The sequence below is a fragment of the Podarcis muralis genome, chromosome 6 (assembly GCF_964188315.1).
Source record: "Podarcis muralis chromosome 6, rPodMur119.hap1.1, whole genome shotgun sequence".
NCBI lineage: Eukaryota > Metazoa > Chordata > Lepidosauria > Squamata > Lacertidae > Podarcis > Podarcis muralis.
The window spans coordinates 64,505,102-64,522,052 of NC_135660.1; the positions used below are offsets into that span (position 1 = coordinate 64,505,102).

At 48.6% G+C, this 16,951-nt stretch overlaps 1 protein-coding gene and 1 pseudogene across 2 annotated transcripts in view; one reads left to right on the forward strand and one right to left on the reverse strand.

The window, feature by feature from the left end:
- Positions 1-2,382, forward strand: part of LOC114597297 (putative lysosomal acid lipase/cholesteryl ester hydrolase) — a 28,393-nt gene extending 26,011 nt beyond the window's left edge. For both annotated transcript variants that reach the window (XM_077930472.1, XM_077930473.1), the window contains exon 9: positions 2,076-2,382. In XM_077930472.1, coding sequence (XP_077786598.1) covers positions 2,076-2,309 — 234 coding nt within the window. In that variant the 3' untranslated portion in view covers positions 2,310-2,382. The remainder of the gene's footprint in view (positions 1-2,075) is intronic.
- A 5,893-nt stretch (positions 2,383-8,275) lies between these two features.
- LOC144328099 (uncharacterized) lies at positions 8,276-16,566 on the reverse strand (annotated as a pseudogene).
- Positions 16,567-16,951: the final 385 nt, after the last annotated feature.

Here is a 16,951-nt window from a genome sequence, read left to right on the forward strand (position 1 = left end):
CGTACCAGATGGAGCTGATAAAAAGCTGCCTGGGACACAGAATTGACCTACGCCTCCATGGACAGCTGTGAGTTCAGAATGACTCCCAGGCTGCGCACCTGGTCCTTCAGGGGAACAGTTACCCCATTCAGGACCAGGGAGTCCTCCACACCCGCCCGGCTCCTCTCCCCCCAAAACAGTACTTCTGTCTTGTCAGGATTCAACCTCAATCTGTTAACAGCCATGTTGGCCGGCCATGCTCCCCACTGTGCAGACAGGCAGCAGGAGGCACAGCGTGGCCCCACTTGGCTCTGGGGACAAGGGCTGGCCTCGCACGGTGGACTCCATTCACCAGAAAATGAAGCTGCATTGCTGCATTGTGTAAATACACTTGTGTTCTTAACCTGAATTGTGTTCTTAACCTGAAACTGTTCTTAACCTGAAGCACCACTTTAGCTAATGGGGCCTCCTGCTGCCACTGCGCCGCCGGAGCACAATTTCTGTTCTCATCCTGAAGCAAAGTTCTTAAACTGAAACACTATTTCTGGGTTAGTGGAGTCTGTAACCTGAAGCGTATGTAACCTGAGGTACCACTGTACATATTTACTATAGGGAGTGCTCTCCAGATTCCCTTGAAAATAGCTTATTTCTGTATTAAATGTATATGTATCTCTCAGATTTAATATGGGAATGTAGGTTTGTTGACAAATCTGCAAGATGCCAGGTGTCTATCTTCAGTCCCTTGTCATAAAATGAAGATATTGTCTACACTTTCCTCCGAGGGTCTTCTGCTGGTTACTTCACTGCGAGAAGTGAGGTTACAGGGGAACCAAGCAGAGGGCCTTCTCGGTAGTGGCACCCGCCCTGCAGACCCCCCCCTTCATATGTCAAGGAAATAAACAACTATTTGACTTTTAGAAGTTTGATGTTTTATCATGCTTTTGCTATTCCCTTGGGAGCTACCCAGAGTGGCTGGCGAAACCCAGCCAGATAGGCAGGGTAATAATAATAATAATAATAATAATAATAATAATAATAATAATAAATATTATTATTATATTTTTATATAGCAATATGTCACCATTATACAGACTGCTTATGTCCAGTATGTATGTTCCTTCAAATTTATCCATATGTAGATTTGCTAACTCAGATGTCTGCTTTGCATGATGATATCTGAAATGTGCAAGAAGGATCTCTTAAAAGTGAAATAATGTTGATTTGGTGCTCATGTCACTAATGCAAAAATGAAATGGGTTCTCCCTCCTTCTCTCTGTCTCTCCCTATCTGCCTATATGTGTATTACTTCCATTTTGCTTAAAGGATCCTCTATCATCAATATGACTTCCTCCTATGGAATGTTAGTATATAATGAAGCTCCATGAACACTTCGTTATCAGAGAATGATATGATAAAGGAAATAAATAGACAAATTTTGTATGCAACAACCTTCTTCGACCTAGTTCCTTCCAGATGTTTTGAAGGACAGCTCTCACTTCCATACATCACTACTGGGAAAACCATAGCTTTAACTATACAGACCTTTGTTGGCAAGGTGATGTCTCTGCTTTTTAAGATGCTGTCTAGGTTTGTCATTGCTTTTCTCCCAAGAAGCAAGCGTCTTTTAATATCATGACTGCTGTCACCATCTGCAGTGATCATGAAGCCCAAGAAAGTAAAATCTCTCACTGCCTCCATTTCTTCCCCTTCTATTTGCCAGGAGGTGATGGGACCAGTGGCCATGGTCATTGTTTTTTTGATGTTGAGCTTCAGACCATATTTTGTGCTCTTCTCTTTCACCCTCATTAAAAGGTTTTTTAATTCCTCCTCACTTTCTGCCATCAAGGTTGTGTCATCAGCATATCTGAGGCTGTTGATATTTCTTCTGGCAATCTTAATTCCAGTTTGGGATTCATCCAGCCCAGCCTTTCGCATGATGAATTCTGCATATAAGTTAAATAAGCAGGGAGACAATATATATGTGTTTGTGTGTGTGTGCGCGTGAGCATGTGCACATTTGTTTTGATCAGGAAATTTTTTGCAGAGTCCTAACTTATAAAGTATTTTTTAAATTGTTATTTCCCCCTCTCTTTTAGGAAACAGCACCTTTCTATGATATTAAACAAATGACTATTCCAACAGCTCTCTGGAATGGTGGAAACGACTGGGCTTCAACTCCAAAGGATTTTGCCCTGCTGCTGCCTCAGGTCTCAAATCTAGTTTACCACAAGTTTATTCCTGACTGGGCACACCTGGATTTCATCTTGGGCTTTGATGCCCCACAGCGCATGTATAAAGAGATAGTTGAGTTTATGCAGAATTATCAGTGAGTTTGTGATCCTGAAATAGTCGTTCAAGAAATCAGCACCATCAGTCTATGGCTATGATGATGATGACGACGACAACTACAAAAACTACAAAAAAAAAAAAATCACCTTGGAAAGAAATCCCTGTTTGTTCACACAAAATACCGTATTTTTCGCACGATTGGACGCACCGGACCATAGGACGCACCTAGTTTTTTTTGGGGGGGAAATAAAGGAAAAAAAATTCCCCTTTATTTCCCCCCCAAAAGCAGGTCAGGGAAACCGAACCAGGTCGAGGAACAGCGGGATAGTGGCGCTGCGCCTCCCTGCTGTCTCCCAAGCTTGTGGGGCTGGCCGATGTCTGTCTGGCGGGCGGGGAGCTCTGCTTCAGGGCGCCCCACCCGCCAGGCAGCAGGCTGCTATCCGCAGCGTGGGGAGCCCTGTGGGGAACTCCTGCAAGGTTCCCCACTCTGCGGATGTATGCCTGGCGCGAGGGGCGCTCTGCTTCAGGGCGCCCCACCCGCCAGGCAGCAGGCTGCTATCCGCAGCGTGGGGAGCCTTGTCGGGAACTCCTGCAAGCCTCCCCACTCTGCGGATGTCTGCCTGGCGCGAGGGGCGCTCTGCTTCAGGGCGCCCCACCCGCCAGGCAGCAGGCTGCTATCCGCAGCGTGGGGAGCCTTGTCGGGAACTCCTGCAAGGCTCCCCACTCTGCGGATGTATGCCTGGCGCGAGGGGCGCTCTGCTTCAGGGCGCCCCACCCGCCAGGCAGCAGGCTGCTATCCGCAGCGTGGGGAGCCTTGTCGGGAACTCCTGCAAGCCTCCCCACTCTGCGGATGTCTGCCTGGCGCGAGGGGCGCTCTGCTTCAGGGCGCCCCACCCGCCAGGCAGCAGGCTGCTATCCGCAGCGTGGGGAGCCTTGTCGGGAACTCCTGCAAGCCTCCCCACTCTGCGGATGTCTGCCTGGCGCGAGGGGCGCTCTGCTTCAGGGCGCCCCACCCGCCAGGCAGCAGGCTGCTATCCGCAGCGTGGGGAGCCTTGTCGGGAACTCCTGCAAGCCTCCCCACTCTGCGGATGTCTGCCTGGCGCGAGGGGCGCTCTGCTTCAGGGCGCCCCACCCGCCAGGCAGCAGGCTGCTATCCGCAGCGTGGGGAGCCTTGTCGGGAACTCCTGCAAGCCTCCCCACTCTGCGGATGTCTGCCTGGCGCGAGGGGCGCTCTGCTTCAGGGCGCCCCACCCGCCAGGCAGCAGGCTGCTATCCGCAGCGTGGGGAGCCTTGTCCGGAACTCCTGCAAGGCTCCCCACTCTGCGGATGTATGCCTGGCGCAAGGGGCGCTCTGCTTCAGGGCGCCCCAACCGCCAGGCAGCAGGCTGCTATCCGCAGCGTGGGGAGCCCTGTGGGGAATTCCTGCAAGGCTCCCCATGCTGCGGATGTGTTCCCGAAGCGCCTGGAGCTCTGCTTTCAGGGCGCCTGGCGCTCCGGGAAGCAGGCTGAGCGGAGCGCTAATCCCGAAGCCCCAAGCTTCGGGATTAGCGCGGCGCTTCGCTAGCCCTGGGAGAGCCACGCAACGTCGCGGGGCTCTCCCAGGGCTAGCGAGACCTTGCCGGCACCCAGAAGCTTGGGGCGCGCTGAGCTCCACGCGCCCCAAGCTTCGGGATTAGCGCGGCGCTTCGCTAGCCCTGGGAGAGCCACGCAACGTCGCGGGGCTCTCCCAGGGCTAGCGAGACCTTGCCGGCACCCAGAAGCTTGGGGCACGCTGAGCTCCACGCGCCCCAAGCTTCGGGATTAGCGCGGCGCTTCGCTAGCCCTGGGAGAGCCACGCAACGTCGCGGGGCTCTCCCAGGGCTAGCGAGACCTTGCCGGCACCCAGAAGCTTTGGGCGCGCTGAGCTCCACGCGCCCCAAGCTTCGGGATTAGCGCGGCGCTTCGCTAGCCCTGGGAGAGCCACGCAACGTCGCGGGGCTCTCCCAGGGCTAGCGAGACCTTGCCGGCACCCAGAAGCTTGGGGCGCGCTGAGCTCCACGCGCCCCAAGCTTCGGGATTAGCGCGGCGCTTCGCTAGCCCTGGGAGAGCCACGCAACGTCGCAGGGCTCTCCCAGGGCTAGCGAGACCTTGACGGCACCCAGAAGCTTGGGGCGCGCTGTGCTCCGCACGCCCCAAGCTTCTGGATTAGCGCAGCGGTCCGCTAGCCGTGGGAGAGCTGGGTCTCCCACGGCTAGCGGATAGCTTCCTGAAGCCTGGAGAGCGAGAGGGGTCGGTGCGCACCGACCCCTCTCACTCTCCAGGCTTCAGCGAAAGCCTGCATTCGCTCCATAGGACGCACACACATTTTCCCTTGCTTTTTGGGAGGGAAAAAGTGCGTCCTATGGTGCGAAAAATACGGTAATTCCTTTGAAAATAATATTTTTGAACTGCTTATCATTATTTATATCCATGCATTTTTAATGGAGGTGTTGAGACATAACTCAAGTGACTTCTCATCACAGTACAGTGGTACCTGAGTGGGAGGAGGCAGGCAGACTCCTCAGAGGGCCCCATGGAGCATCCTGCCCCAGCTTGCCCCGCTGAGTGACTGCTGAGGCATAGGAAGCCTATGAAGAGTCATTTGAAAAACACTGAGATAGCATGGTTCCCCACCTCCCCAGGCAGAACTTTCATATGTGGTGGCTCATTCTCATGTTATGCTTGGCATGGCAGTCTCTTCACCCATCCCTCAACAGGACCACATTTGCACCATTTGCTTCCAATTTGACACAGCTAGGCACTAGAGTGCCCATATGCCTTACTTTCCAGAGGACACTCTGTTTGAGTACCTGTATGGTCCAAGTCCCGTTTAAAGATTAAGAAAAGACAGCAGGAGTCTTGGCATCATGCCCCATCAATGCATAGCACGTGGACAGGAGAATGAGCAGACCCATCCCTACTATGGTGACATAGATTTCTGTTTAGATTTCTGTTTAGATTAAGAACAGAAGTAGAGCCGGACCTGATTCTGACTTGGTTGTTGCATCATACACCTTTGTGCACAAGTTGACAAGCATCATTTGTAATGTGCTCCCACCCATCTTTTTCATTTTCCTACTTCTATTAAGAGTCGTTCTGGTTTAAAGTGATGGTTCATCTAGTCTAGTATTATGTTTCCTCTGTGGGTAAGCCAGATGCTTCTGGTGACTTTACAATTGGGAAATGATGGAATCAGTTCTCTCCCTCTCTCCCTCTCTCTATCAGCGAAACTCCGATGCTGACAGGAGAAGAAGAAGCAGGCATAGAGAGAGAACAGTTAACAGTAGAAGGCAGATAGGAGAGGGAGAGCAGCTGTAACCTGAGCTCTGAACAAAGGGGAGATGAAAGACAGGGCCAGAGTGACAGGCGGCTGTGTGAGAGCTTCAATAGTGAGTCAGACTTTGGAATGCAGGAAGCATTCGCTCCCAAATCTCGTAGGATCTCAAAAGTGGGCGAGACGTGCGAAAGATACTGGGGGAAAAGGTGGGGGCTTCCGTGCTGGGGAAAGGGGAGGAGCTAAGTCCGGGCAGCTCCATCTTCTGTGGAGGATGATGAGTAGAGGAGCTCCGTCCTTGTTTGTTGTTTTAGCAATAAATCTGAAATAATTAACAGCCAGAGTCGTCTCATGTTTGTGGGAGAGACCAAGCCATAACACTCTCCCTCCTTCTCTCTGTCTCCCACTTATCTGCAAGGTCTAGGGCAGGGGTAGTCAACCTTTTTATACCTACCACCCACTGATGTATCTTTCTTGATGGTAAAATTTCCTTACTGCCCACCAGTGCTTGATGGAAGGAGGATTCAGCTTGTGCCATAGAACCCCCTACTGCCCACCTAGAATCCTGAAATGCCCATTAGTGGGCGGTAGGGACCAGGTAGACAACCCCTGGTCTAGGCTTTCAAGGGATATGCATTCTAAGTATGAATATTCAAATTTCATTAACATGACTACTAACTCTGTGAAGTTGTTGAACAATATTTTCAAAATCATCTCTGTAAGCTTCCTTGCTCTCCTGGTCTACCCAGAAGTTTTAGAGATACAGGATGCAAACTGTTGCACGGATGGATCCACCCACCCACCCACTACCAACCACATAATCTGGTCTGGAGGGCTGGAGGGCGTTCCAGGAGAGAGAGAGAGAGAGAGAGAGAGAGAGAGAGAGAGAAAACAAATGCTTGGGGAGAATCTGCCTTTAACTACAGTTTTAGGTTTTACATAATCATTTAAATTATATCACTAGTAGCTATTTGATTTGAATATATTGCCTGATCATCTGTGGCCAAATAGCATGGTGTGTGATTCCAGATATGTTGATATTTCTGTTTCTTCTGAGTTCTGGGAGGTAAAAAACACAAATAAAAACCATTCAAGGTGGGCACAGATATCTTGAGGTTCCCGATCGTTACTTCAGTCAGATGGAGTGAATAAAGTTTTTTGCCTCAACTATTTCTATTGAGCAATAATCATGACATATTATTTTACTGTATTCATGATGCCTTTGATATTTCCTTCCACAATGCAGTTAATGCTTTTCTTTGAGTCTTGAGTTGTTTCAAAAAACTTTTTGAGACCTAAACTGTTTAAGAATCCCAGAGAATTAATCTCAGAGACAAGTTTTTCAGTCTGACTCTTAAGGGGTTTTCAAAGCTTGGGGACTTCTTTATAGAAGTTCCCCTGACCACACCCTCTCTGCAGCACAGTGAAGGGGATCATGTTCCAAGTAAAGGGATGTATAAGAATCTCTGGTATCTATCAATCATCTATCTATCATCTATCTATCTATCATCTATCTATCTATCTATCCTCTATCTATCTATCATCTATCTATCTATCTATCTATCATCTATCTATCTATCTATCTATCTATCTATCTATCTATCTATCTATATCTATCTATCATCTATCATCTATCTATCTATCATCTATCTATCATCTGTCTGTCTATCTATCTATCTATCTATCTATCTATCTATATCTAATCTATCATCTATCTATCATCATCTATCTATTTACAAAACTGTAATAAAGTAGAAACACAAAGAGTTGTAGCCAAAACGGCCCTGGGTTAAAAAGTGTTGCCTAAACCATTTGTGCTTCACTAACCTTTCGTGCCTATCTCTCAGATGGTGTTCTTGGAGCATAATTGCAGCTGCAGGAAAACATTTTATATGACTTGCCACAAGGGGTGCTGCAAGTGTGACTCAATCTGCTCCAACTTCCACTCAAATTATCATTTGGTATTTTCCATTCTGCTGCAATTCGTTTATTTTACACAAGTCTTTCTTCTATATTGTTTATTGATATGGAGATACTTAAAAAGAATTAAATCTCATAACAAACAATACACATGCACACATCAGCCACCAGCAGATATTCCGAAATCAATTACCTTACCTGTGTATTCACATTCAAAGTTGAAGAATTTCCAGAAAGGTGGTCCTGTGGAAGCTTAAAGGCAGAGCTCATGAAGTGATGAATGGCCCATTTGAAAGCCATCTCTATGACTGCAATTCTAATGTGCATGTTTTAAAAAACTGTTGCGTGTTGAGTCCCACAATGCCACCCCCAAAAAATTCACACATCACACATCAATTTTTGTTTAAGGTTTTTGGCATAATTTTGGCCACAACTTTATTCAAAATACAAAAAAAATGTGAGTGGTTGCTTAGCCATTGGTTATGACTATCTGTCCTTGCCCCCAGGGACAGAGCTGGCCTTCCAGATTCCAACGGAAGCCAGCGTGGGAAACAAGTATTGGGTGAGAAAATGAAGCTGGGCACCAGCCCCTCACTTCTCACCCTCATGTTCCTGTGGGGCTTGCACGGCCCAAGTCCGATGCCAGGGACAAGGAAAAGAATGGCAAGCCCCTGGATTCCTTTAACGGAATTCCCTTTCCGCACCACCATTGGAGGGGTAGGCACTTACCCCTCCAACAACCAATTTTAACCAATGCCTAACTGCCATGGAGCCCTCAGCTCACCGCCAAACCACTCACACACCCAACCAAGCCTTCAGCTTAGCCACCACCACACCCAGCCAAGCCTCATTCCCTTAGGCAGAAAGGTGCACGCCATCAGCTCTGAAAAAGGATTCAGCCTGAAAAAGAATCTCAGGATGGGAAATCACATCTCCACCCAGCTCAAAAATCTTTTTAGACACAGCAGAATTGATGTGTTTCCTGGCCCTTTCGGTGGCAGCTGGGCAACGACTACCCATCCAAACGCGTCGTTGCAAAAGCTTTGACCAAAATATTTTTGCTGTCGGCACCACTGCCCGCAGCTTCTCCAGGTCACCCAAAATTGCAGCACGTAGTGAAAAACAGTCCATGGAAACCAGGTCGTTCTCACCCAGCTGCACCACGATAGCCGTAGGCGGCCCTTCCAACAGCATCTGCCTCCGAATCAGCGGCAGGAACTCTGACCAGCGCATTCCCCGTCTGGACAGCCAAGACAACTGCACATGTGGAGGAAGGCCGAGACCTGGTCCCAATCCGGACTGCCATGCTCTGATGCCAGCCCAATGGATGATGCTGTGCCCCACCATCCAGATGCGGACAGCTGCTAAACCTGAGATAAACAAGCAAAAAGAATGTAAGTTACCAAAAATTGTTAGCGAACATAACCTCTGAACGCATTTGATTTCCAGCGACCCAAATCCTTTATCCTGGCGGCTGACAAGCCCCCGTGAGCTGCCATCGTGGCAGCCCCGATCCTAAAGGAATGGGGGGCAAAACCATAGGCCGTGTCGCCACAAGCCAGGATCGCCTTACGCATCACTTTTACAAACTGGTGTCTTGACAGGGGCAACCCATTCTCATGCCTCAACAGAGGACCATCCCCTGGGGGGCGAACCGCCAGGTACTTCCTGACATCTTTTACAGGGCAAGGGCCTGCTTCCCCCGTAGCAGGGAGACGAATGAGGGCTCCCTTACCCCCTGATCCATTTTTGAGTTCCTAATTGTGATTCTCAGCTCCGTGGGGGATAACTGTACGTCCTGGAGCAATAGGCCCCTAGAACGACCGTCCCTGTGAGCCTCCAACATGAGCTCACCCACTCTCAATGCTCCGAAGAAGGCAATAGAAAAGGCTGCCGAAAAAAGGCGAGCCTCATACCCCGACCAGCACACATCCCACAACTTTTTGCGCATCCTACTCAACAAGTCGAATGAGATGGGGTGCCGGGTTGCTGGCCAGGAAGGACAAAGTCTACTCCAACCTTCAAGGGCCTTGCGTACGATAAACTTCGCGCACGGATCTTTATCAAAAAATGATTTACAGAAAAATGCTATAGCATCTGCTTGAATCCTGATTGTCTTAGCTGCACGTCCCAACTGAAATAGGTGCGCCAAATATCTTAACACCTGCGAAGAGGAGGGCGGGACCCCCCTTTCCCCACTGGCCGACTGACACGTAAATGCCAAAAAACCAGTCCAAGCTTTAGTGTACGATCTGAGGGTAGAAGGGGAAATAGATGCCGCTACTCCCTGCAAAACTAATTGCTGCCAAGGTTCCAGAGATGATCCGGGAAATATTCCGGACAAATCCGAGCCTCTGGAACCAGGAGTCTGAACCGCTCCATCTGAAAACGGGACAGAGTATCAGCAATTTTGTTAGATACCCCAGGAATGAAACATGCAGAAAACACTATATTATAACGTAAACAATGCAACACAAAGGCCAACAAAAGGGGCGACACCCTGGGGGAGCATGACGACAGCTTGGCCAGCACGGTCACCACCGCCTGGTTATCGGTCCAGAAGCAGACACGACGGTCCCTGAACTCATCGACCCACAAGTGCACTGCCACTACAATGGGAAAAAACTCGAGAAAAGTTAGGTCCCGCGTAATGGCTCCTCCCTGCCACGCAGGCGGCCAACGCATGGCGCACCATTGGCCTTTCCAGTAAAGACCAAAGCCCAGGGAACCTGCAGCATCTGATTGTACCTGGAAGTCATTATGTAAGTTCAACGTGTCTTGCCATAACGACACCCCATTGAATTCCTCCAGGAATTCAAGCCAAATGCAAAGATCAGCCTTCACCTCACTGGAGAGGCGCACTCAATGATGTGGGGCCCTCAACCCCGCCGTGAGTCGAGCCAGGCGTGAACAGAAAGGGCGCCCAGGAGCCACCACCCTGCACGCGAAATTCAGGTGTCCTAATAGTGACTGGATTTGCCTTAGGGACACCTTCTTCAGAGGGAGCAATTCCTGTATGACTTTCTTCAAGGCTACCAGCTTGTCTTTTGGCAAGCTGGAAGATACCCAGGTAAGTAAGCTGGGTCAAAGGACACTCGGTCTTTTCCGCAGCGAGCGGAACCTCCAGTTCCTGCGTAAGGTCAGCAAAGGCTCGCAGCAACACCAAGCAATTGCCGGTATCGCGAGCCGAGGCCAATAAAAAATCATTCAAATAATGTGTGACTCCGCCCAGTCCGGTTTTAAATTTGAGGGCCCACTCCAAAAATGTGCTGAAAGATTCAAAAGCGGCACACACTATTGAACAGCCCATAGGCATGGCTTTGTCAAAGTAATATTTGCCCTCAAACTGTGTCGGGCCAGCCGTTACAAGTGGCACTTCTTTAATATAAAATAAAGACATAGAGAGCGAGTAATATTCCATAATAAGAGAGAGAGCTCATTGAGACTTCTCCTCTCCTCCGATCACTTTTTATTGTCCTTTGTTCTGTCCAGCCGCATGGCTGCATTCCAATGTCTCACGTTACCTCATCCGGTCAAGCTTTAACCCACCCACAAACGATATAGGGTTACACTGCCCAGAGGGGGAGGGAACATAACTCCTTATAAGGTCAATGCATTCCAATACCTTGTAAAGCTCAGAGTGCTGGTCACGAGGTCCGGAGGTACCCTGCAGTATTTACAAACCTCTGCCATGGCTTTATGACTCCCACATGCCCTCTTTCTTTATATTTTAATAAGAGCCATATATATCAGTACCAATGGTTATGTCGAGAGCGATAGGCGACTCTTGTGAGACTGGAGAACCATGCAGTTCATACAGAAATTAAAGAAGGAATACATTGTATATAGCAGTGTTTCCCAACCTTGTGCCTCCAGCTGTTCCCGAACCACAACTCCCATCATCCCTGACTAGCAAGACCAGTGGCAAGGGATGATGGGAATTGCAGTCCAAAAACAGCTGGAGGCACAAGGTTGGGAAACACTGGTATATAGCAACACAAAATAATGCAAATAACTACTATAATAATCACTATAATCAATAAATGTCGAAGCCAACTTCCATCCGGAAGCCAAGAATATAAGAATTCTGATTCCAAGCTGCATGGTAGGCTTCCTTTCTAGTTTATAACCATGCACTGCTGTCACTCCTATAGCACTGAGATTGGTCACTGTATGTTCCTGTAAGAGAACAAGAGCTATTAAACACGAATTTCAAGGTATATTGACAGTTTGGATATATGCCCCATGATTCTTTCCCCTCTTTAATTTGAAAACAAATGGGGGCAGGCATACACACCCAACATTTAGAAGCATGCAATAAACTGGTAAACTTAATCATATCTTGTACAAAAATATTATCCCTCCATATCTTATGATAATTTTCACCCCTAAAAGTCTTATTCAACAACACTGTTCTTCTAGTTCGAGAGTGGCTGAGCCGTGGATGCTGCCAGCCAGAGTAGGATTCTGATGACAGCGGCTTGCCAGCTGATAAGGTGAAATATGGTGGTTTCAACTGGACTAGATCGTCTGCTTCTCTTCCTTGTATAACGGTGCAGCAAAGGATGGCAAGGCAAATGGTTAGGAAGGCCGCTTCCGCGGTTGAAGATGCTCGCCATGGCCGCACGCCATCCTTGGGAACAGGAAGCACCTTGGGACACAATATCCCTAGCTTGGGCCAAAGGAATAGAAAACTGCTTAGCCAATGCTTTCGCAGGGAGATGAAAGGTGTTATGACATAGTACAGGATCAGAAAAGAGAGAAAAGGCAGAAATGTCCCTCAATGCTGCATCTGCTCGTGCATTGCCTTCTGCTAAATACCCTGGGTGCGATGTGTGGGAGCGAAGATGTGCAACATAATAAGGGAACTGTCTGTGCTGAAGTAAAGCTTGCAGGGCAAGAAACAAGGAAAACAAGTCAGAATCCAAGGAAGGAGATATATAAGATACTGGTAAAATAGCAAAAAGGCGATATACATACTGAGTATCCACAATAAGATTGAAAGGTTGAGTAGGAAAGGATTGAAAGGCAAGCTGGGCAGAAGACTGTGGAGGGGTAAATAACATTTCCATTTTCCTCCCTCCTCCCACGTCACCACCCCCCTACTTTTCGTTCCATCCGTGAAGAGGGTTAGTGCAGAGGGGAGAGGTGTGAGAGACAAGGGGATAGCCAAAACATAGGTGACCTGTGTCAGAAATGTCAAACGGTCATCCTTTGGAGGGTTAAAAATGATGACACCTATAAAATCAGCTAAAGCAATTAGCACGGCAGCATTTGTGATCAATAAATGCTGCTGTTCAGTCTGTGAAAAAGGCAAATAAATTGATGCAACATCAAAACCGCTCAAAGCTATAGCACGTGAACGTCCTTTGATCACAATGTCTGATGTGGATTCAATTACGGAATAAATGTTTTTTGGAGGGGTATGAAGTAAATGTAACCATTCTATAATGCAGATAGTCTTTGTCCGTCTGAGCATATAAATTTCCTGTTGGCAACAATGGTGTAGCAAATACTGTCAGATGCAGCTGGTGTTCAGCACCTCTAGGTGGCGCATGTGGAAAGGTTTCGATGCTTCATCCATAAAATGCTGACAAAGTGTAGGGGAGTTCCACATGCTGTGAGGCAGGACAATCCACTGACATCGCTGGTTGGGCTGCAAATTGTTATATACTGGCAATATAAAAGCAAACCGTTCCTGTCTGCTGGAGCCAGTGGGATGAAGATGGTTCAATGTGGCCAAAAGTCAATTGTTCAGAAATAAGCTGTTCAGAAACAAGCTGGTGCTGCGGATTTTTCTTTTGGTGGAGGCCACCGTTCTTGTCTGATTGAACCCCACCTAGACTGGATACTGGTGGGTTCCGGGATTTTTCTCATTGCTTGTTGAGCAGCAAACGCAGTATCCCTCAATAAGATCTGCAGCAGTGTGGCTTGTACTGAAGCCTGAGCAAGGGGGCCATGCCCCATCATAGCATCCATCACATCTGCGAGGGTAAGATTAGGATTATTCCCTCTTGCTTGTTTAAATGGAGCTTGCAGTCCATTTGTCCTTACTGACAATTGCAGCTCTTTCAAGATTTTAAAGTCAAAAGGTTGGTGCTGGGCTTGAGTTCCTGCTGGAGCACCAGGGAATGCCATGATATCCTGAGATAAGGAACAGGCAAGGACTGCACGTTGAAAAGGGGTAGCTGGTTGTGCTGCTGAAAGAGCAGGGTCATTCCCAGCCAGACCACGGTATTTTTGCAGGATTGGGTCCTCTGGTGAGGAACTGTAGTCTGGAGGTTTGGGGTCTGGGGGTGCTGGCAACAAAGCAAGTATTGGAACAGACTCTAACACAGCAGACTCTAACACAGCAGGCTGGATTAAGGAAGCTGGAGGTTGTGTTGGCAATGCAGCCAGGGAGGTATTTTTTGGTGATAAAGAACCCATAGCATATCGAACCTTGCACCAAGCATTTAAAATCCGAGCACTACTGCTGGGGAGCCCATGAAAATGTTCACCAATCTTGTCCCAATGTTTTATTTCCCATGTTCCATTCAAAGGGAAACAGGGACAATGTTCATCAATAGCCAGAATGAGCTGTATCACATCACCATCAGGAACTTCCAATTTGTTGGAGGAGAGGAGAAATTTTAAGTCTTTTAAAAATTTCTGTTGTGGAGAAGATAGGGAGCTACCCATGTCTCTAAAATCTTGATAAAAAAAAGAAGAAAAGGGATCGGACTCACCCTGGGATCTTTTTTAAGATGCTTCAGCGCTTTGCAATCCTTGCCGGACGTAGGGGGCCGATGATATCCACTGCTTGGATCGAAAATCCTCTCACAGTTTCTGTTAGAATCCTCTTAGTCTGCCTCAGACTGTTTGCTTAAGTTGCTTCTTTTTTTCTCTTTTAAAAACCTCAGTCATATTTATTATTATTCAGCCTCACACGGGGCACCACTTGTCGGGCCAGCCGTTACAAGTGGCACTTCTTTAATATAAAATAAAGACATAGAGAGCGAGTAATATTCCATAATAAGAGAGAGAGCTCATTGAGACTTCTCCTCTCCTCCGATCACTTTTTATTGTCCTTTGTTCTGTCCAGCCGCATGGCTGCATTCCAATGTCTCACGTTACCTCATCCGGTCAAGCTTTAACCCACCCACAAACGATATAGGGTTACACTGCCCAGAGGGGGAGGGAACATAACTCCTTATAAGGTCAATGCATTCCAATACCTTGTAAAGCTCAGAGTGCTGGTCACGAGGTCCGGAGGTACCCTGCAGTATTTACAAACCTCTGCCATGGCTTTATGACTCCCACAAAACTGGAAACCTAGCAGCCAAAAATCCTCCGGATGAATTGGCAGTAAGCGAAATGCCGATTCAATATCGCATTTTGCCAATAAAGCAGCGTGGCCGAACTTCCGAATCATCTTGATCGCATGATCAAGAGAGTCATACTTTATGGAGCAAAGCTCCGGAGGAATAACATCGTTGACTGAGGTACCCCTGGGATGTGATAAATTATGAATTAAACGAAATTCACCTGGAGCTTTCTTCGGCACGATACCCAATGGGGATACATGCAAATTATGAAGGGGGGGGGCGCGCCAAAAGGACCAGCCATACAATGCAAAGCTACCTCCTTTGCAATCTTTTTCCGGGCGACCTCAGGTAGCTCGCGAACTGATTTTTGGTTAGAAGGATTCCGTGCCACAGGAGGCATGGCTACCGGAATCCGAAAACCAACAGAAAAACCATTACTCAAATAACGTGCAGCATCCCTATTGGGGTAAGACTGCAACCAAATTTGAAGGGCCGGCAAACGAACAGGAGTATGAGCCAAGGAGGTCAATACGCTATTTTCCTGTTCCTGAGGTTGAAGGGAGGGGGGCTGGTTTGGGGGGTTGCTGAGAACCCCCTCTTCCCCCATGAAAGGGCCGCCGACCACCAAAACAAGAGGAAGCAGAATGCAATCCATTGCATTTTTCACACATGTGAGCATACTTGCACGCCTGGCGCTGACAAGAGCCCTTATTAAAATCCCAGCATAGCAGACGGCTGCTAGTTCTAAAAGCCAAAGTCCTCGACTTCTGTTGTTCTGGCACTTTTTTATCGATGAGTGGGGCCACGTGGGTGGTCCATACATCGAGATCCTTACGATCCCAGCAGGCTGAAGGGATCCTGGCAGCGCGGCGCCTGAAGTTTTCATCATATTTGATCGCAACTTTTTCACCAGCTTTGGTGAAGGCAGAGCGAACAATGGATAGATAAACTATCAAATGAAGAGATCTCCGTGGGTACGCTGCCATAACCACACCAGCGAAGACCTGGAAACAATCGAGCCACTGTTCAAATGTCCTGTCCACAGTGGTGGCGCCAGGGCGTTTTTTGGAGGAAGAGTTTCCCTTCTCCTGATCCTCCAAAGGTGGAGCCAATTTGAAAATGTCTACATAGCGGCCATTCAATATCCTGGAGCGTGGCTTTGCTGACAAATGGGAACATGATATGATATCCCTGGCAGAATTGGTAGAGACTTTAACATCAGGTACCAACACACCGTCCCTACACTCCTGGACAGCCCCATACTTTGCCCGGTGTGTGTTGGCCCTTCGATCCCAGGCCCACCATGGAAGCCCCGAAGCCGATTCTCCAAAACCCCAGTAAAGTTCCATTGAATTACCCACCTCATCATTGGAACTAGAAGATGACGTACCAGTATAAGAGGAAGATGTGTCATCCCTCCTCCGCTTGGCATGCTTCCGGGAAGACCTCCTGCGGAGACGTTTTCCGCCCAAAGACTTCCTGGCAGGGACTGGTAGACTGTCCTCAATTGACGACTCGGAATCAAGATTCAGCTGCAATGCACCCGGGACTGACTGCGGAGAAACAACACGTGAGAGGCCAGAACCTGACGCCACTTCAGCTGAAGGCTGAGCTGGCGTACCCCGGCAGGTGGATGCTGCCGAAGGGCCCCTTCTCCCTGAGGCCCTCCTGGTGGAATGACCTGTCCTCCGTGAATTGCCCCGGACTGCAGGTAAGTCGGGGGACTGGGTTAACTGGGGATCCACCATTGAACCCCTCGATGATGACCTTCTCTCCCATCTTCGCTAGATGATGGCGAAACCGGAGATGATGCCAGTGCTGAATGAAGCGGCCTTCCAGACGCGAAAGGCTGGGTGGAGCAGTGTTGAAGGAAACCGTCCATTTCCACTGCAAAGCAAGACAGGGCTGCTGGATCACCGGCCATGCTCGCCACCAAAGATTGCACCCGCCCCACTGGTTGACTTGGGGTGGGTGAGCGAAGCACCTGGGATGGGCCTCTAAAGGTCATTTTGAGGCAGAGGCTGAGCCGGGGCGGGCAGCGACTTTCTTCGGAGCCATACCTGCTAGTTAAGGATAAGATCAACAGTCAAAGACAGCTCCCAAAAGGGGGCGCCACAACCAATTAAACGGCTATCAAATATCAAATGAGAATTAGCAACTGCTG